This window comes from Phocoena phocoena, chromosome 12 (assembly GCF_963924675.1).
Source record: "Phocoena phocoena chromosome 12, mPhoPho1.1, whole genome shotgun sequence".
NCBI lineage: Eukaryota > Metazoa > Chordata > Mammalia > Artiodactyla > Phocoenidae > Phocoena > Phocoena phocoena.
In genome coordinates this window covers 84,517,988-84,539,923 of record NC_089230.1, presented here as the reverse complement: position 1 = coordinate 84,539,923, position 21,936 = coordinate 84,517,988, and the positions used below count along the sequence as shown (strand labels likewise).

The window sequence follows — 21,936 nt, the reverse complement described above, 5'->3', positions numbered from 1 at the left end:
ATTAAGACAACATATTTTAATATTGATATTCATGAGACATCTTTTGTCTCATTCCCTTCTTCTGGATTTATTATTATTATTGGTTTTTATTGTCTAGCAGTTCTTTCAGAGAGAATCTTAAGGTAATAAACTTCAAAGTTCCTTTCCATTCTAAAAAATGTCTTTATTTCTGCTTCTACTTGAATAATAGTTTTGCTAGATGTAGAATTTTGCAAAGTTATTTTCCCTTAAAATGTTGAAGATAGCCTATTGTCTTCTTATATCCTGGGTTGCTCACAAGGAATCTGACGTCAATGTGATTCTTATTCCTTTGGAAGTAATCTTTCTTTTGACTCTGACAGCTTCTAAGATTTTGTCTTTATTCTTGATGTTCACAGATTTCATCACAATAGATCTTTGTGTGTGTGTGTGTGTGTGTGTATCTGTCTTCCAGCTAGAGGATCTTTAATGTTCTGAGAAATTTCCCCATAATATTTATTTAAAGGCTTCCTCCTCCCCAAATTTTCTCTCTTTTTTTCTTCCAAAAATACTTTTAAACAGATGTAGGAACCTCTGTATCATCCATATATCTTACATCTCCTACTTTCCATGTCTTAATCTCTGCTCCTAATGGGTAGCTTTGGGCTTGGTATTCTTCATTCCTCCCTCGTCAGCTCTCTGTTTTTCAGGCATTTCTCACAGTACCTAGTCTACCATAGTTTACATATCTTTTCTTTCCAGTTATTTTATGCAACCTTTTCTGTTGTCCCTATGGATTTGCAATGAAAAGTGTACGTGAAGGTTATAGGTATAAACTGTCCTCAGTTTGCCAAGCTAAATACCTTTCCAAGTTTTGTAATATTTATCAACAACAGGGAAGGAGGAGCTGAAGAAGTGGATGATGAGCTTGAAGAGCTAGTGAGTGGCAAGCTGTGAAGACCCAGCTCTGATGGAGTTGAGAGCAGACACACACAGGCTGAGTAAAGACAGGGTGTGAGAGGGTGGAGGTCACCACAGAGGGTCCGGTGGCAGGAAGAATTGACCAAGTGACAAGACATGAACGTTGACAGAAAAGGAAAATCAGAGTTTGAGTTTATAAGTGGAAAAGTCCCCAGTACTGTGGGGATCCAAGGATAGGTGATCTCTGTGGGTTCCTGATGTGGGATTTACATTCTGTGGAAGAAGAAATCAGAGAATCCTGAGCCCCAGACTTAGAGTGGCCACCTTCTGGAAAGTGATGGGACAAATGTGAAAATAAGATTTTATTTGAAAACCGCTATTTATAAAAGTTGTACTTTAAAAGACAGCTTAGCAAATATAACACATCAGTAGAAAAATCAGTGTGTGTTTCATGAAGTGCATATCTGAGTATACTGATCCTTCACGTGATAATGAAGCAAAATGTAGCTCCCTCTCAGCATCATAGGGTTTTGCTGTACCCTTCATACAAGATTAGTTTTGTAACTTTAGACCTCTTTAGTCCACAGATACAACTTTATTACGTTGAGACAGCTTAATTCCATACTTGGAGCACTTTCTAGATGTATATGAATTTCATCTGATCATAGTAGAATGCCACCACCCATAGAAATGGGTCTTACTTCTCTCGTTACTGTATATTTCCCCACACATGTTGTAACCATATTATTGTCCTGAGAGACATGAATTCTCGAAATATAAATGTCAGTAACCCCAAATTATTTGTATTATGTGTATTTCAATTTACATTAGAATTAAAGGGAGTCTTATAAATCCCAAAGTAACAAGCATAATATAGCGAGAGCAAATTAAGTCACTGTAGTGAGACCTTGAGCATTTTACTACTTCTTACAAAATGTCAGTGCCTCTAGCACTTATCATTTAAACATTTCAACATTTTGCATTGTTTCATATAAGCCTGTACTGATAGTTTATAAATCAATAAACACATACAACTGAGAGGAGATGACCAGTTGGAAGGAAATGACAGGTGAATTAGAAAGTGTAACTAGTGCAGGAATTGAATGGAAGGGTTATCTTTGAAATTCAAATCGGGATCAGGGACCACAGATCAAGAAGGAGCAAAGTAATCAGCCTGCAGATGTTTAAACTTCAACGTGGAAAAAAGTCTGTGTCTCAAGTACAGGAAGAATCACAGTTGGTTAAAGCTCCTGCATTATGGCTGAAACAGGAGTAAAGGGATGAGGAAGAAGGTGCTGGAAATCCATGACTTTCTCAGACTGAAAGTTATCAATTTCTTTGTGGATTGCTTTTTTTTTTTTTACTTTTTATTTTATATTAGAGTTGATTAACAATGTGATTATTTCAAGTGTACAGCAAAGTGATTCAGTTATACATATACATGTGTCTATTCTTTTTAAAATTATTTTCCCACTTGGGTTGTTACATAATATTGACCAGAGTTCCCTGTGCTCTACAGTAGGTCCTTATTGGTTATCCATTTTTAATACAGCAGTGTGTACATGTCAGTCCCGAACTCCCATCAGTTTTGTAAGAATAAACTTAAGTACCAAGTAGATTTAAGTACCACATGAAATAAGGAATCCCATGCCGAAAAATGGTAACAGCATTTTTAGTACTACTTAAAAAAATGATGATTATACTCATAATCGATTAAGCAGTTGCCATCTGCCTAGCACAGTCCTACTCAGCATCTGTACATTATCCCTCCTCATTAAATCAACCTGGTGAGATAAACATGATAAAGTTTCTTTATATATGATTAAAAGAATTGAAAAGTGAAATTAACATCTGGTGAATTTCCAAAGAATAAACAAATAATTTGGGTTAAATTTTTTTAAAGATATTCTGCTATAGTGGATCGGAATGGAGATGGAAGGATGAGGATTGTATTTTTATTTCTTTGTTATGAGTTTTTAGTGATTTCTTTTGTAGCTCTCTATGTTTTGCTTTTTTTCAATTTTTGGAAACAGCAAGACTGAAACTGACAAAGGAAGAAATTAGTTTGCTTACTGGGACTGGTTTATAAAGACTGGCATTTTAACAAGATTTACACAAAAAAATTATACCAGTAGTGAAGTAAGTAGCAGCCTTTACCAAAATGAAGCTGCTCATCTTTGCAGATGAGTCACAAATAACTAATGGTGGCACATTTAAGTGATTAAGTCGCACAAAGAAAAAGATCTCTGAAATCATGGCTGTGTACTGCCAGTGACTTGGTTAGCTTTTCAAAATGATTTGATTAGGATACACATTATAGTGTAATAACACAGAGCAATGTATTAAGTGCTTTGAAATATGTATGCTATTTTTTTCTAGGCTATTAGCCAGACCTCATTTTGTACTTTGCCCTTACACCTTGAATATCACACTTGTATAAAAAAGCATAGTAATTTTTTTCTTTTGAAAGGCTGTGGCGATATAATCTTAACATCAACAGATAATACAACAGAGCATTACTGGTTAAAAAGGAAGGATAAAGAATGTACCAAAAAGAATTATGCAAGATGTCTGTAACTTAAATTAACCCAAAGAAAGGATCATTCCCATAATTATGTTCAAGAAAAAAATTCAAGTAAAGTATTAATTTAAATCTCCCTAGAGTTTAAATTTACATTCAGGCTTCACCTCATAAAAAACTGAACACACAAGTGGAATTAGGACATTATTTTCTATCATAGATAATGTACAGCATAAAGACTCCAGGGTCTCTAATTTCTGTAAATAATTACTCTGTCACAAAGCAGAGGTAGATATTTGAAGTAAAAGCAATGGGTTGGAGATTAACAACCTTCTGAAGCACATGTGATGCCCGCATATTAAGTGTGAGTCTTTTCTGTTTCCACAGAGCATCTGTACAACCACCACTGCATTTTTGCACTTTTTCTTCCTGGCTTCATTCTGTTGGGTTTTGACTGAGGCGTGGCAATCATATATGGCTGTAACTGGAAAAATTAGGACGCGGCTTATAAGGAAACGCTTTTTGTGCCTTGGATGGGGTAAGCATATTAATATTCCCTTTCGTGCTCTCGTTAAAATGACCTTGAACACTTCTGTAATGAATGAAGCTGGAGAGTGTGATTATCCCCAGGCTACTCTGTCTAATTTGATATGAGGAAGTGGAAATATAGGAGGCTGGTCATATTTGAACATTCTTTGAGCGTTTGGAACTTTAAAAAGGAGTGAATATTAGATGACCACGTAGCTGGTCAGTTGATAATCAATAGTGCTCACGTGGTAGGAAATGAGACCTGAGGTATCTACAGACAAGGAATCAAAGTGTTCTCTACTAATAGGTTCTGGAAACACAAAATGTCTTGAGATGTTCAGGGCTCAAAGCATGATGTTCTAGTCATGTACACTAGCCATGTACTGTACTCCCCACAAGAAAACTCTGAGCACTCCTTTTCAATAGAGCTATTCGCGTCACAGGAGAAAGCTGTTCAGACTGTGAGTGAAATCTCATGGCTAGTCCGTGGGGTCCTCAAAGGAAACACAGAATTGCTGATGGGCTGAGGATGAATTAATTCTTCATTAGGAAAAGTTTCTGTCACATTGACTTATGAAATGGACATCTGGAAGACCTATACATTTCAAAGGACCAATTCTAATGTTTAATTGGAATTAATAAATTGGTTTAATTGTAATTAATTAATTAGTTTAATTCACTTAAGAAACTAGTTTTAGGGAAAAAAACAGGATTTTGTCTTATTTGCCTTTGAGTTTCAAAAGACCTGCACTAAAAAACCTGGAGAATTTTGGACCAAATATATAAGAAATGCCTAATGTACCAGAAGACTGGAGAATAGGATGCTAGAGGGACCCTGAAAAATTACAAATAAGTGGACTTATTACCATACCAGAATAATTCATGCTGGAAAATATAGGACCAAGAACACGAGGATTATTCATCAGTATTCAGGTAGGGGATGTCATGTCTGCACAGGGAAATGGGAAAACCATTAAGAGATTGGAGAATGTAATGTACTTACAGTTTCTTAAAAGTTTTGTCTGGATTTCATGTTAAAGACCTTCTAAATTTGAATCAGGAATCGATTAGGTCTAAGAACTACATTATGCAGGGAAATGAAGACTTTCCTTGAAGTATAAAGAGTAGCAATTTTCAGGAACCTTAACTACCTTATTTAACATCATTACCAAAGATGATATTGAGGAGAAGGGTGCACAGCTGGTCTCCAGGATGACAGCTAATATTAACCTCCTCTGGGTAGCAAAAAAGCTAAACCAATTGTTCTAGACTGTCAGGAGGTCTGGGAGTGGGCAGAATAGTGGCATATGAGTTTCATGATGGCAAAGGGCAACATAATAATTTAGAAAATTTTTAAATCTAAATTGTATGGAATGAAGATTATTAGCTCTTCAGCTAGGACCCAGCAGAGAATTTTTTTCTAACAAACTCAGTCTGGTCAATCAAAAAGGTCAACTATATGAAAAAGGAAGAGAAGAAGGAGGACAAGAAAGGGGGAGGAAGAGACATTATACATATAATTATATACATACATATATTTACAAATATATGTATGTACATATATATGTGTGTATACACATATATATATATACAGAGAGATATATACATATACACATACATATAATATCATATATATGCAGAGAGAGGGGGAGACCAGCATTTGTTTAAAAGAACATGGTGTGTTCCTCAGAGGCGCTCTTTACAGTTTCCATCATTTAAACCTCGTGAAGGAATGTGATGTCATTTGAAGATTCCCAGAAGAGAATAAGAAAAAATGATAGGAAGAAAGAAGATGGATGGAGGGGACACAGGAAGATGATGGATTTTTCAACCTGAAAACACAAACATGGTCTTCCTGATAAAAAGGCATGACCGGATAAACCATTAGGTTAGACTGAACCCCATTCGCCAAAAACAGGGAGTTTCCATTGAACTTGAGCAAGGTAAGCATGATTCATAGAAACCTAAACTGAAAGATGTCAGGTCGGAATTGGTGCAGGAATGCAGGCACTTGAATGCCAAGAGGGACTAGGTATTGCCCGGAGTGATACCTACCTAGAGGTTCATGAAGAAAAACTGGCATAAATTCCCTGAACTCTGTTCAGGATTGTTAAAGGAGTATGGGCAGGAAGCCTAAAAATCAATTCCTCGAGCCCTTAACCCTGTTCCTACATTCTTGTTATTATAAGTAAATCATAAAGAAGTAAGTCATTTATTTTTTCTATCTTATTATAAGTACAACTTGATGTGGATCGATATGAGGCCAACTGAATGTTCCATTTCTGTGATACTCCATCACACCAGAACATCCTTTTTTTGCCTTTCTGATTTTATAAATATAAATTTCCTTTATAAGAGTGTAAACCCCTAGGGAAAAAAAACAAAAGATATACTAAATCTCTGTTATGAGTTTCCTTTAAGCCCATGTCAAATGCTGTGGTAACCTAGCAACATCAGAGAAACGCGCGGACTCAAAAACCCAGCTGGTGTACTCATGTTTTTGTACTTGGAAGAAATTTTGTAATGGAAACATACTTTATGAAGTGATTCATCTGAAGGTAGTTCCCCGATTTCAGCACTCCGAGTTTGTTCTGGCTTTGCTTGAGCCAGTGTACACAGTGGTTGTAGCTGAATGTGAAGTGTGACAATGCTTTTCTTGCAGGTTTACCAGCATTAGTGGTGGCCACATCAGTAGGCTTCACCAGGACAAAAGGATATGGCACTGATCACTAGTAAGTCCGTCCACAGTGATAAATCTTGTTTATTATTAAGTAAATCATCAAATATGCTTCATTAGTCTTGGCTGGAACTGCTGATGGCTTACACTTTATCACTGAGTCATTAACAATGACATAAGTCATATTACTGAGGAATGATGGAAGTGGCTTAAATGCACAAAAGTTAAACATTAAATGCTGCAGGACTATTCAGAATTCTTGTTTCAGTCTCCCATTTCTTTGTAAGACCAGCGTCCCTAATTTCTAAAATATTTCAGTATTTACTTTGCATGTTCAATCTCAGATACCTTTTTTAAAGAACTGGATAAACCTTGACATGTTTACATTTTAGAATATGATTCCGATCTGAGCTTCTGATTTCACAGATGATAGTATATACTGGTAGCCCCCAAATTATGTCACGTTAGTTCAAGTTTTGTTGCTATGTTAGGGTAATGCATATTGAAACCTGTAGGTCAGGGAATCAATAGACTCCAAACTAGAAAATTCCTGGGCTGTGGAAGAAATTAGAAGGGAGAAAAAGGGATGTGGCATCAGCCCACCCTAATCAGAGCTGGAATACTTATAACATTCTATGAGAGAATTTATAAGTCAAGACTACATTTAATATTTCAAATGTAAAGCAATGCACTTTCATATTTTACTTCATCTGCTCTTTCAAGTTGAGGAGACAGTAGAGAAATGAGGAAAGAGATGTGCATCTTATTAGAGGCATACGTCTTAAAGGGAGATGTCCTGTTTAACTGTGCTCAGGTTTGAGATAGGGAGTTTTGCTAATGAGGCCCTCCGGTGGGTACATCCAACTGGAGAGTGTGCCAAAAGACACCACTTCACCTGCCACCCGAAAGAAACCTCCAAAGAATTGCAAGAACTCATGTCATCAGAGCACTTGCTTTCCTTATGCAATCTACAGTACGGAAAAACTCCCTGGTAGCATATGCTGTAGAGCAGTCCTAGTACAGCACCATTACCTTTAAGCTATTGCTTTTCACAGTGGCGTGCCTCTTTTTGAAAGGCACCATGTTGGGGACATGGAAAGAAGTAGGATTATAGATGGCACAGTTCCAACTTTCAAGGAGTGTATGATTAACAATGAATGCAATACGATGAGGAATGTATCAGTTTGAAGGTGAATTTACACAAAAATGCAGTAGAAATTGAGTAGCAGTCTCAGAGACACCAAACTGAAGCGTTCTATCAGACTAAGGGCTTTTTCTCCAGGTATTTTATTTTTAAAATAGATATTAAATCATCGACCTCAAAGTGGAAAAGTAGACTTTTATCTATCCACTGTTATGGCCAAGGAGCAATAACTAGATGCAGACTTTGGATCCACACACACACGCACGCACACACGCATGCACTGATTTACATAGTAACATTCACCTGATTAAGTGTATATAATTCTGTGAGTTTTAGCAAATGCGTAAGTCACGTAACCACCACCACAACCAATATAGAAAAGTTCTTAGAAGAGAGAGAGAGAACAGTTATTGTTAATTGTTGATTGTTGGTCACTTTGGAGGCAGTCTGCTGATTCTGAGGACTGAGAAATAATACAGAAAGGGTCAGAGGTCAAAGACAAGTGCATGAAATGGTGGGCATGACTCTGCATCAAGAGGACCTCTTGACAGCCCTCTGCTATGAGAGAATGAGTGTTTTTACCTAAGTGGTTACCATGTCTCTATCAATGCAAACCTGCATCTCTTGGTGAAGCTAGTAATGGAAACAAACACAGCTGTATTTATTTTTATTCAAAAGCTTATCTTCAGTGATTTTTTTAGTAGTCTAGGAAAAAGTAAAATTAGAAGAAAAAAAAGCATGCAAAATGTAGATTATCCATTCTTTGCAATGATGGCTTTTAAACCAATGTCTCCCACTATCTCAATGGCCTCAAAGAAGAACAGGTAAATGGCACATATAAGACTCTAAAAACATGTTGTTCTTGCTTCAAAGTATATTTGAAAAATTCCATAATGGATGTAAAGCAGCATTTTACAAAACTTAATCATCATCTTTGTACTGAAAGTCAGTATAAAAATCTCACTGCAAGAGTAATTTGTCTAAAATGTTTTAACTGCCCAACAGTAAGACCTTATAATCAAAGCGTCTTTTCTGTGAGAGGTATATAGTATTTCTTACTCACTAAATGCACTAATCTTAGTTTTTTTCCACATCTTCTGTGCTATTTTTTTTAAACTACAAACCTTTGAAATATGCCAAAATTCCAAGTTATTTGTATCACACTTTAGTGGTTTAACCCTTATCACTAATTTTTGTTAGTTTTTATCTGATGTTATTTTCAGCTGCTGGCTCTCCCTTGAAGGAGGACTGCTCTACGCTTTTGTGGGACCCGCAGCTGCTGTTGTCCTGGTAAACACCGAAATCAACTTAGTTTGTTTTCTTAGCAAAGGAAGGCTACCTCGTTTCCTTTAGAGAGACACTTCCGTATTGTGTAGAAATGTTAAAGTTCAATGAATCTTTTCTTAAATTTGAATGTTAACTTCTATTCAGTCCTTTATTACGCTAAAATATTCTTATTTTGAAGGCTGAAGAATTAAACGTGGGAGTGTGGGATTTCTCTTACAGGAATTTCACATTTGTGACGAAGTTTAAGTTTTGGTAAATTCTTCCTCATTAATGTACAGAATGTCATCATTATTATTTCAGCTTCACACTACTCTGTATGAGCTACATAGTTATTAAGATCTCTTAATAATAACTGTGGCTGATACCAAATAGCAACAAGAAAATATATGTTCGTGGGTCAACGTTTCTTAACCTCCGTGCTGCAGACATTTTGAGCTGGACATTTCTTTGTTGTGAGGCTGTCCTGTGTATTTATCAGCACCCCTGGCATCTACCTACTAAATACCAATAATACCCTTCAGTTGTTAACAATCAGAAAATGTCTCCAGACATTTCTCAATGTTCTCTGGGGGCAAAAATCTCCCCCCCACCCCGGCCCCTGCCCCAGTTGAGAACCCCTGCCATATGTTATGCATAAGTTTTACAAATTTTTCTTTTCTGAATCAGAAAATAATTCCTTTACATGTTTGTTTATAGGAGCATGAAAATTTCCCACTAATCTGCCTTTCTTTCTCTCTCTCTGAATTTATTGATTACAAATCTTTCTTGCCTAATAAATCTTTGAAAAATGTTAGAGAGTAAAGAAACAATCTGAATTAAATACAAAGATCCATTTCACTGTACAATTAGATTTCTAATTGAAAAGTTACTCTTTGGTTTCTTGAACAATTCATTCAATAAATTGGAAGCTAGCGATATCTTTCTTAATAACTCTGCGTGACTTTTCTTCCTATAAAGCCTGTTCTTCCGCCTCTAAATTATAACAGAGAGCAGGAACTGTTTGTGATTCACAAGAAAAAGAAAATCTAGGCATGAGGGTTAGAAGAGCATAGGGAAAATGAAACTATTGCACACGTTTTTGTCTGCTGCATTAAATTTTTATTTAATCAATTGAATTATTTCCCTAGGCTACTAGGTTAACGTACCTATAACCCTAAAATGAAGAAACAAAATGTATGTGTATAATTGAAAGATAAAAGGTCTTTGGGGTGGTGATGAATTCCCTCATGATTAAATTGTAGATAAATAGAATCCATGGAATACACTTTCTTTTTTTTAGTTCAAATAATAGACGTACAAAGATGAGTAACTCTTTCTCTTGATCAAATGGTATCTTGTAAGGAAGCTTTGAAGAGTGACACCTAAGTCCTTACCTAACGGGTGCTTTGGATCTTCCTTACACCAGTAATTCAGCAGATTTCAGCTTTATGTTCCGTCTGCCCAAAGCATGTTGGAGAAGTGGAAGTTCCTTCTTTTATTAACTGGTCATCCTGCTTCATTTAAAACAGAAGTTTTGTGAACTGCTAGTTTCAGTGTAAAGGCTTCACCATCTGCATTGCGGGTCGCACCAAGATTCTTTTGACCATGGAGGGTGAGGGGCAGGAAGGCAAAAAGGAGAAAATATTTCTCCTTGATTATCTATCTTGGTTCCAGCATTGTACTGGATTCCTTTATCAGGAAGCTCTGGTAGGTTAGAGAACCGGGAGCTCTTAGAATAAAGCTGCTACATATAGACCACAGTGGGGCTTCCCTGTTGGTCCAGTGCTAAGGAATCCACCTTACAATGCAGGGGACGTGGGTTCGATCCCTGGTCAGGGAGCTAAGATTCCACATGCCGCGGGGCAACTAAGCCCGTGTGCCACAACTACTGAGCTCTCGCGCCTCAACAAGAGAGCCCGTGTGCCACAACTACAGAGCCCACGCAACCTGGAGCCTGCGTGCCACAACTAGAGAGAGAAAGCCTGCATGCGGCAACGAAAGATTCTGCATGCCTCGTGGAAGTTCCCGTAAGATCCCGCATGCCGCAACTAAGACCCGACGCAGCCAAAAATAAATTAAATAAATAAATCTTTAAAGAAAAATAGACCACAGCAATCTCTACAGCTTTTTACAATTTGACTTGAGAAAGACAAATATGTGTGATTTCATTTCAGCTGTATTATGCCAAAGACCTTTTGAGTGGATGAGAGAGTCTTAGGAAAGGCTGAGAAGTGTTCAATAGAGCACATTGTAAAAATTAGTGTTAGTGTACATCTTAAAGGATGCTGCTGAGTTGAATAAGCTTTCTCCTTTGTCTAGAAAAGCATGGTGCATTAAAATGCTCCCTACCTCATGGGAGAAATAGCTGTACACCGTGCAGAATTGAGGCGTTCTGTGCTCCCAGCTGGGAGCAACAACAAATCCTTAGCACCTTTGGATGCCAGGGCTCACCCTAGCCACACACTGGAGACAAAGTCTTTTGATTCCCAGGCATAGGGTAAAGCTCATTAACCAATTTATTTTATTCAAGGATGACTCAGAGAGAAGAATGCCAGCTTGGCATAGTATGGCAATTTAAAAGTTCGGCAGTTGAATGTTAATTTCCTCAGTGTAAGCTGCAAAGCATAGAAATTAAATGTGCTTAATGCACTTTAAAACATTAAGGTCACACACCTTTCCAACTCATGAGAATCCTTTAAGAGACAGACACTAACACCACTGTTAAAGTGTCCCATTTTCCTTTACACACCTGTAAAATATTTGAGAAGTGCTTCCTATCACTACCATTGTGAGTATATAATTCTGCCGAGGTTGTGAATGGATAAAAGTGGGTTTTCAGGAAAAATCAGGGACCCGATCCCCTTCAATATCATTGAAAGGCCAACCTTTGTTTCTATTTGACAGGTCAACATGGTGATTGGCATTTTGGTATTTAATAAACTTGTTTCAAGAGATGGGATCCTAGATAGAAAGCTGAAACACAGAGCCGGGTAAGCTGCAACTGGTGGATTTCGAAGGGTCTTTACCAGTGCGTCCCATACTCCAATCCCAGGTCACCGACTGCATTTGACCACGCCTTGAATTTTGTTCTTGACAAACTGGTGTGTATGGTAGATTCTGTCATTCAAGTTTCCAGTGGGCTATTCCTAAAGAGTTGTGACCAAAATCTGAAAATAATTAAAAAGACCATTAAGAAAATCTGGATTTGTTTGTGCATATTGCCTCTTTGTAAGATAAGATTAAATATTAAGGCTAGCCTTGAAATTCTTGTCCTTGGGTGTCGGCTTCCAAAGACCTCCTAGTTTTAGTCACAAAGGACAGTAGGGTAGATTGAACATAATTTCAGTATGGGACACAAGAGAATCAGGACAAGCAAACCTTAGGAGGGCAAAATATTACATTTTCTTTGATTCATTGTATATATCAGAAAAAGTCTTCACTTGAAATAATCACTTCTGAATCACTATTCTTATCATATGTATTCATTTTTATGACATGTTCACTATAACTTGCTACAAAGAGTTACTCATAATTGTCACTTGCACATTTTAACCACTTATAAAATTTTGAAAAGCATGTCCTTTAATTTTACTGTCATTGTAATATCACCATATCTAATGACTTAATAACATTTCATGAGCAGGTTGATAGCAGCTTTTTAAGGTTATATTGTTAACTCATATAAATTTGTAAAAACTTGAATGAAATATTAATGCCTTTGAGTTTCCCTTTGTATCATTTTTTTTATAAAAAGTTTATAGCTTTCTCCTTTCTGTTTGACTGTACTTTCATTCAAAACTTAACCCTTAATTGTTCTCATTTCTTTAATAATTTATATATTCTTTAATAGACATAGTATTTTATCACTGACTGGTGGGAATTTCAAGTCCTTTGTGTATTTATAATCTATGTAATGATTTATAAGACAAGATAGTCCAGGCAGTTTTTTTTTCCTAGTAAAAGACTAGGTTTAATGGCTTTCAGTATAAAATTGGATATCATTCATATCAAGCATTAGAACTTGCAGTGATGAATAAAAACATCATCGGAGACTCCTTTCTGAGGGGGAATCACTTCCTATCTAGAGACTGTCTTCACTTCAGATGAATCTCTAAAGCAACTTGAAATAGGCAGACTTGGACTTGTACAGACACTGAGCTTTCTATACCATGTGAACTTGAAACTGTCACACTATTACTCATTAGTCTGACGTATGGTTAGAATTGGAGCAATAGCTACTTCCGTTATTTCTTGCCTAGATTAATCATGTTAGAATAAATTGTTCATTTTGGGTACTGGATATAGAACCTCAGTTCTGCCACTAGTGGTGTAGACTTGTATAATTATTGTTTTTAATTGGGGGGTGGAGTGGGTTAGTGGTTAGGATAAAGCTTTAAAATAAAATAGAAATCCACGCTCAGTATTTAGCTCTGCAGTTTCCTAGCTGTGTGTGTGGGGATAATAACTCTTGCCTCATAATATAGTCTATGAAATACAATGTGTATAAAACTTTCATTAGAATTTCTAGCAAATAGCAAGCACTCACTCAGCAGTTGGTGACTATTGTTATGATGGGTGAAATGAAGAAACCAAGCTGCACAGCTTGCTTGCAAAGGACCCTGAACTTCTGTCAATCAAGCATCGATCATTCCACCGTTCATGACACTGAAGTCAGAAAAAGAGACGAGATTATCAGAATGAGCTTAATGCTAAGGATTTAAGAAACTCAGTCAGAACTTTTTTCTCATTTGATTATTTTATACATAACATCCAGTTCGATTCACATAGCTCTTTGGAAGAGATAATATAGGTTTAGGAGAAATGACAACATTGTCATATTATGAATTTAGAAATTATCCATTTCAATCTACATAATAATTTTTAAACCTTTATTTCTAAAAATGTCATTAGAAGTTACACCTGTTTTACTGGAAAAACTGAGTCAAACAGTTTTTTGTTTTTTTTTTTTTTCCTGGTACAAAGGCCACTGCTGGAGAAATAGAGATGATGTTAATACAAGTTGTAGAAGCAGAATGCTGCTTACTGTCCAAAGCAGAAAAGGACTATTAACAAATTAATGACTCTAGGCTTAAATATTTTTTCTTTAGTAGAAAATCTTATTTTAGCTTAAACATTGAAATTTGCTCTCTATTCCAAAATGTGATTGAATGACTTTTTTTAGAAGATATGAGTATTTGCAGCTAATTTTTAGTTCACAGAGAAGCAGTGGGACCAGTGATAAAGACTTCAGTGAAGAACAAATAATCAGAATTATCTAAAGAAACATTGGGCAGGAAGCTAATTGATTAACTTAACAATTGATCTCCCTAATTGTAAATATTGACCATTTCAGGTTGTTTGTGTATATATATATATATATATATATATATATATATATATATATATATATATAAAGTGTTTCTTTTGAAACATTATTATTTATTTAGAATCAAATATGGTACTAAGATGTTCCTCCTCCCATTTTATCTACTTCTTCTATCTATTCCCTTTCTTCTTTTTATCATCAATTATTAGAAACTGCCAGGCATATAGTTTATGCTCAGTAAAGAAGGAATGAGTGATGAATATTTAAATAATAGTACAATAGTTTGACGAGTTTTGTAATACCCAAACTAGATTAACTTTTTCTGATACATAAGTGTATTTACCAAGGCGGAATTTATTGCAAATACCAACACATCTTATATAAAATGATAGTTGGAAAGAATGAAAACGAGATACAATGACATGTGTCTTTTTAGAACATCTCAAGTAAAATATTTTATTTTCTCTTTTTTTTTTCTGCAACAGAACTTTCTCATCTACTATTTTAAAGTATATATTGTGGAGACCACTTGTCTAGGCATTCTCCTGGGAGCAGTTTCACACACACACCGGCCATTGGGGCATTCATGAACCAAACTGGGTAGACTCTTATTACTTCTTATTTGGAAAAGTCTGGACACCTGTGTCTAGTACATATGCCCTGGGTTGAAACAGTAAAGTGAACGGTTTAGAATCATATTCTCCACCCCCATATCTAACTCTGAGAGCTTTGATTTTTCTCACGGGATCTACAGGTCAATTTACTTAATAGCTTTCAGATTTATCATCTCATCCAAGTGCAATTCAACAGTGAAGGCACCTCTTTGAAAGAAACCGGACTTTCTGAATTAGGAGCCCCTTATGACTTTCTCTGTTCTGCCATTTTTATTTTACACATAGTAATACAGGCCCACCACAATATTCTTTTTTTGAAAAACCTACTGGGCAAACCTATATTTTAGACATAAACATTACATGGAAATGGACAAGAGACCACAGAAAATTATTTTAAAGTGTTTTGAAATTTGATTCAAGTAATTCTTTTTGGTTTTTCCTAAAACTATAGGGTTCTAAAATCGAGTCATTTTCAAAGGACTTTTTTCTAAAGAAAAATGTGTCAAGTTTTTCTACGTAGTGTGACTTTGCTTCTATGAGATAATAGATTGAATCTGAATTTGCCTGCAATATCCTCTAGACTTGAATAGACCATTTAAAAGCTATTGGAGTCTATGACAAAATGTGCAGAAAGAATATTTTGAACTTAGTAACTATGTTAAATGTGTTTTATTAAAGCAGAAAACTATCACTCTTTTTATTATCAACTAATATTTCATCAAATTTCATCAGCCCCTATATTCAGATCATCCTAAAATATAGACAGTACATTGATGTTATAAGAAATTTCCAAATATGAATATGTTGAGGTAAAACTACATCTTCCACAAACGACTAAAAGCCTAAAATATATATCTCCCTATACTGGACTTCTGAGATACATGTGTACATTTCAGAAGGTTTTAATTGATATCATGTGTCTTCTGTAAGTGACATTGAAAATCTTTGAAGCTAGGAATCCTTACCTGTTTGATTATCAAGGGTCTGAATAAAGGGTTTTCACTGTATGTCTACACAAACACATGCTTTTGTTTAACTCAGTGTATTGGGCAACTTTGATCTGTAGACACAAGGGCCATTTATGGTGTAAATTATGGAAATATGCTTCGCATGTAACAAAGGCCCATATTATTAAGCGGTGAATGTTACAAAAATAATGTGTAGTGTAAATGCATCTTTAACACGACAGAGAGCATTCTTCTTTGATAAATATACTTTTCTGCATGAAATCGTATTTAAAAGCTAACTTGCAGTGGCAACTTTTTTTTTGGTGACAATTCAATATTTTGTTCTTTTTGTGGGTGTTCTGTTTGTTTGCAGTCAGATGAGTGAGCCTCATAGCGGTTTGACGCTCAAATGTGCCAAGTGTGGAGTAGTTTCAACAACAGCTTTGTCAGCCACCACCGCCAGTAACGCCATGTTAGTCCCAATCATTTACATCTTCTTGTGACAAATCTTTTACCGTGCATGTGAGAAAATGCTACGATGGAAAAAAAAAAATCATGTTTGCTAATATTAGAGCTAAGAGCATACTTAAATATTTATAGTTTGCAACGGCTTTTGTAACGATTGTGGGATTGTTTATCAAAAAATAAATAAAACTATCAAATGTTATCTGCTTTGTGGTTTCCAAGTTAATGTCTTGGTGCCACCTACAAGAATGCTTTGTTGAACTGGGGTTTGGTAATCGCCTGGGGCATACGTATGTGCAGCTACGTAATGTCGCTTCCTCTGTGTTCCAACAGGGCATCTCTTTGGAGCTCCTGTGTGGTGTTGCCCCTTCTGGCTCTGACGTGGATGTCTGCAGTTCTGGCCATGACAGACAAACGCTCCATCTTGTTTCAAATACTTTTTGCTGTGTTTGATTCATTGCAAGGCTTTGTGATTGTCATGGTCCACTGCATTCTCCGGAGAGAGGTGAGAAAGATCATTCTGCAAGAGAGAAGAATGATACCTAGAAGAGTATTTTCCATGTTAACAAATAGGATCTTTTCTTTTAATAACTTGATCTTCAGGTTAAAGCTGGTCTCCTCTAAAGACAATCGTTTGGGAGTCAACGCTAAAGAGAAATGAAAAGGCAAAGGCAAAGTTCAAGGGGGCTCCTTGGACTCTGAAAGTGACAGATTAAAACAGATGGGGTGATGCAAGGAAAAACACAACCAGAGGTGCCAAGAGCCAGGGACAGTGGGTTCAAGAGAGGCTATGATGCAATCATAGGTGTAGATAAGAGCATGGGCGGCGTACCTAAAATGTAATTGCGATGGTATTTCTTAAACCTGTTCCTTAACACATGCTTCTACACACAGCATAACCTCATTCCTCATACTTGACAGACTTTGTTTTAGAAAGAAAATCTTGAAGATGAACAAGGGGTTCTTTTGTCTCTGTACTAAGGTGCGGTTAAGGTTACTCAAAGGGGATGATTTTGATATGGATGTCAATGCTCAGAAAATACAAAATATGGACACAGTGGAGCGTGATTGGGCAGTAATTTTCCCCAAGGACTGTAGGTCCGTAATCACAGTGCTTCTCCAGGTCCTGGAGAGGTTTGTTGGCAGCATTGAAGGAAAGAAGTCATCCTTCATGAGACACTAACCTGCACCAAATCCATCAAGATCAGTGATGGAGTTCAGACTTGAGTTGTTTAGGGATAAAATATTGTTTTCCAACTGGTGCAACAATTATTCTGAGTACTTGCAAGCACCAATATGGTGTTTACAAGGTTTAGGAATCATTTGAGCATTTACTCTGGGGACGGTGGTGACTAAAACACACAGTGACACAGTGCCATGCTAGTAATTTTGAGAAGATGGTCTCCACTGTCATTTCACATTATCTAGCTTGTTTGAGAACTTTATTGTGATGTGCACATTGCAAAAAGACACATGCGCATCTGAGTACACATCCTATAGCTTTCACGTTGATGAGTGATGGTAAGCAAATGTTTTTACCTCATTTACCAGATGAGGAGAACAGTATTTCTGAGCTACTTTAGCATAATACAGATGTCAGCAACAAACCCACATGTGTATTCCAAGAACATCATATGATGAGAAACAATGAAAACAGAAGAATGATTTCACATTGCAAGGGGAAGGGGGGATTTCATCACTTAAAAAATCTGATCTAGGTCTTCATTACCAAGACATCACAAATTTCTACCTAGAATATCAGCACTAAAAATCTTCCAAGTGTTGATTTTTTTATAGACCAAAGTTGCTTAAAAGTTAAAAAAGAAATTGAGCTATGTTCTTCTCCGACCGTAACTATCCTGAGAGTCTTCTGTGTTAATGTTATGTCTAATATGTTAATGTTATCCCTAATATGTTTATGTAACAAAATTGTTCAAAGTGTGTAGACACATGGTACATTTTTGATTGACGATTAAGGATGAATAGTGTAGGCTGTTAGCAAGATCCATGATTTATCTGCATGAGATTTTCAGAAGATATTAATACTTTAGGTGTTAAAGAGGAAAAAAATATCCCAACTCTAAATAAGCCTCTCTTTTTCTTCAGAAATAAGCTCTCTAAAAAGCCTTGGGCTATGATCAAAATATTCAGGTTTTAAAGTGACAGATATTTTGTTGGCTGACTAGCAAAGTTGTGCTGCTTACATGAAGAAAAATATTTGGCACAAAAATTCAATTCCATCAGAACTTTCCCATACTTGCTAATTGAACTAATAATTATCAAAAACATGATTTAAGGGTAATTAAATCATATAGTAAATGCTTCTGTTAAATAGGTGTCTGTAAATCTATATTTTCTGTATTAATTGGGAATAAGACTATGGATATTGGCCCTGTTATTATTGCATTTTCAATGATTAGTTCAAATTGAATAATTTTATAGTTGATAAATTAATAGCAGAGTGTCATGTCTCTCATTCCAACACTGAAATGGAAACTTGCATATCTAGTATTTTTTCATTGACCCTTAAAAATATCCTGTAACAGTGTTATAAATACACAGAGCAGATTTCAGTTATAGGCAAGTCTCTCAGAATTCCTCAGTGGAAATTGTTACCGAAAAACCAAAAGAACCCTGTTTAAATTTTGCAAATCCCAAAGACCACATCACAAGGATGGCTCACTGAATTCATAGAAATTCTTTCTGACCTTCTAAATGTGTGTTGCCTGACACTAGCAATGGGTCTATCTCATAGTACCTGTGATCACACTGCCCTAGCATTAACCACAGTCCAGGAGAATAAGGCATCTTTCTATATCCTTGCTATATCCTGTGAACAAACATCTCATAAAAATAGACCAAAGCAAATAGTCTCAATAGCTACCTGTAACATATTGTATAATGACTCAAATCTAGTAATCTACTTGATAATCCCATAGGAGATGCTAGAAATACAGTTTTATCTCCACTGCTTTCTTCACTTTAAAATATTTTCGTCACAATAATTCAAGATAATTTGTATGGACTTTTTCTTTCTTTCTTTCTTTTTATTTGTTTAATATTTATGGTGTTCTTGCTGTATGCCAGCACCTAAGCTAAATGTTTATTTTTTAAATATTTATTTATTTGTCTGTGACATGCAGTTTGTGGGATCTTACTTCCCCAACCAGGGATTGAACCCGGGCCCTCGGCAGTGAACGCGCAGAGTCCTAACCACTAGACTGCCGAGGAATTCCCTGGTCTTTTTCTTTCTTAAAAGTACATAAGCAATGTAAGGAATATTTCCTTCAATTTAGAAAGGGACTGGGTACAGATAAACATATTTCTGTTTCTGTGTATTTTTGATACATACTAACATAAAATGGTTGTTTGTAGTCTTTAATGATTCATCCAATATGAATTCAAAAGGCTTTGGAAGCAACCTATGTGTCCATCGACAGAGAAATGGATAAAGAAGCTATGGCACATATATGCAATGGAATATTAGCCACAAAAAGAAACAAAATTGAGTTATTTATAGTGAGGTGGATGGACTTAAGAGCCTATCGTACAGAGTGAAGGAAGTCAGAAAGAGAAAAACAAATACCGTATGCTAACACATATACATGGAATCTAATAAAAAAATGGTTCTGAGGAACCTAGGGACAGGACAGGAATAAAGATGCAGATGTAGAGAATGGACCTGAGGACACGGGGAGTGGGCAGGGTAAGCTGGGATGAAGTGAGAGAGTGGCATGGACATATATATACTACCCAACGTAAAATAGATACCTAGTGGGAAGCAGCCGCATAGCACAGGGAGATCAGCTCAGTGCTTTGTGACCATGTAGAGGGGTGGGATAGGGCGGGTGGGAGGGAGATGCAAGAGGTTGGGGATATGGGGATATATGTATACATATAGCTGATTCACTTTGTTATACAGAAGAAACTAACACACCACTGTAAAGCAATTATACTCCAATAAAGATGTTAAAAAAAAAAGTCAAAGATAAAACAACAAAAAAAGGCTTTACCCATATTGACTTTTACAGTCTTCTAAGAAGCAGGTGGCTCTGCACAGAGGGGAAGAGAGCCTTGCAGTTTAAGGAGAAAAGAAATGAAATACTGTAACTGTGGCATTTTGAATGTGATGTGTGTGGGGCTTCATCCATTTTAAAAGTGGCTTTGCTTTCAGTGGGTTGAATTAGAAAACCTAAATTTTTTCAAGTCAGGAGGGGAAGGAGAAAGGATCACCCTACTACCATCTCAACTCAATTATATTCCACTTTTCTAAAAAAGCAAATTGATTCTTTGACTAGCAGTTTGTTGTGACCTCCAGAGCTGATATCTTAATATTTCAGTTTCATAAAATGTTTATTCTTGAAGTACAGGGTCTTCTTCTGAAGCCTCTTTCTCTTTTGAATTGCTTTAGCAGATGTCACTGACAGAAGTGCAAACACCAAGAGGGAGTAAGAATATTTTTAAAAATTAAACTATCTGATTTATCACAACACATTACTTTCAGCAACAAACCTAGATCTTGGAAACTAATATGTGTCATACGTAATGAGACAGGATCTAACAGAACAAATATAGGTGCTTCCTTCATTTAGCCATCATTTCTTGAGAAGAATTCATTTGCAGCAGGCACATAGCGACATAGCCACTATTTACTATTCTCCACATTGCTATGGAAATTCTAACTGCACAAGAGTTATGAAAGCTTTGAAATAGTTCCTGTTGCTAGGAAACCACTTTCCTGGTGCCTGTACATTCTTCTCATCTCTCCTGTCTCTGGCTGTGCCTGGCTCTAAGACAGTCGGACAGCTTGATGTCAGAGGGGTAAAATAACAAGATTGTAGTACAAAATAAGCTACAATAAAACCCCTTCACTGAAAGGAAGGGAAAAAAGAAAGTACTTAAATGGATAATTTTGTTGTATCGGTATGTGAGGGTCCTAGGGTTGCTCTGTACATCAGTAACAGGGCCAAGCTCAATCTTTCTCTTTCCCCAGCGCTGGCAGGAGAGCCAGGCTCCGCCAGAGGAGGTCCCAGAAGTTTCATCCAAACCTGAGAAGTGATTTTGTAACAAATGCTTAAAATAAACATGAACAGTTCTTTTCTTTCTTTCTGTTTCTCCCACTCCCTTCCACCATTTTTTTTTCTGTCAATGTCCCATTTCATCTTATTGTTTTCATAAAAATACAGATAAATAAACTTATTTACAAACACATGACATTGATCGTATGAAGCAGACAAGCCTCCTTAGCTATCTCATGTAAAACCAATATTCTCCCCAAATCATCTTAAAACGTAAATGAGGCCAGTAGTGGTGAAATAACTAGAGAGCAATTTGAAAAGAGGTCGTATTGCATATAAAAGAGTTCAGATGGAGAGTTGCATGAATCTCCCAGCTTGATCTACAGGGAATTTAGGTAGGACTCATGACCACGGAAGAAGGTACATTGTACAGCCCCCTGAAGAGCAGGGGCTTCCGTGGGTTTTGAAGATGGGGGAGTGGGTGATAGGAGACTTCAGAACTTAACGGGGTCCTGATTAAGAAAGCGAAAGTTTCAAGTGGAGGAAAATGG

General features: G+C 36.4%; 1 protein-coding gene across 1 annotated transcript in view; it reads left to right on the top strand.

The window, feature by feature from the left end:
* ADGRB3 (adhesion G protein-coupled receptor B3) overlaps window positions 1–21,936 on the top strand; it is an 802,318-nt gene that overhangs the window by 741,815 nt on the left and 38,567 nt on the right. Inside the window, exons 19-24 of the mRNA XM_065889244.1 lie at window positions 3,788–3,938; window positions 6,591–6,660; window positions 8,973–9,039; window positions 11,920–12,005; window positions 16,276–16,374; window positions 16,701–16,872. Coding sequence (XP_065745316.1) covers window positions 3,788–3,938; window positions 6,591–6,660; window positions 8,973–9,039; window positions 11,920–12,005; window positions 16,276–16,374; window positions 16,701–16,872 — 645 coding nt within the window. The remainder of the gene's footprint in view (window positions 1–3,787; window positions 3,939–6,590; window positions 6,661–8,972; window positions 9,040–11,919; window positions 12,006–16,275; window positions 16,375–16,700; window positions 16,873–21,936) is intronic.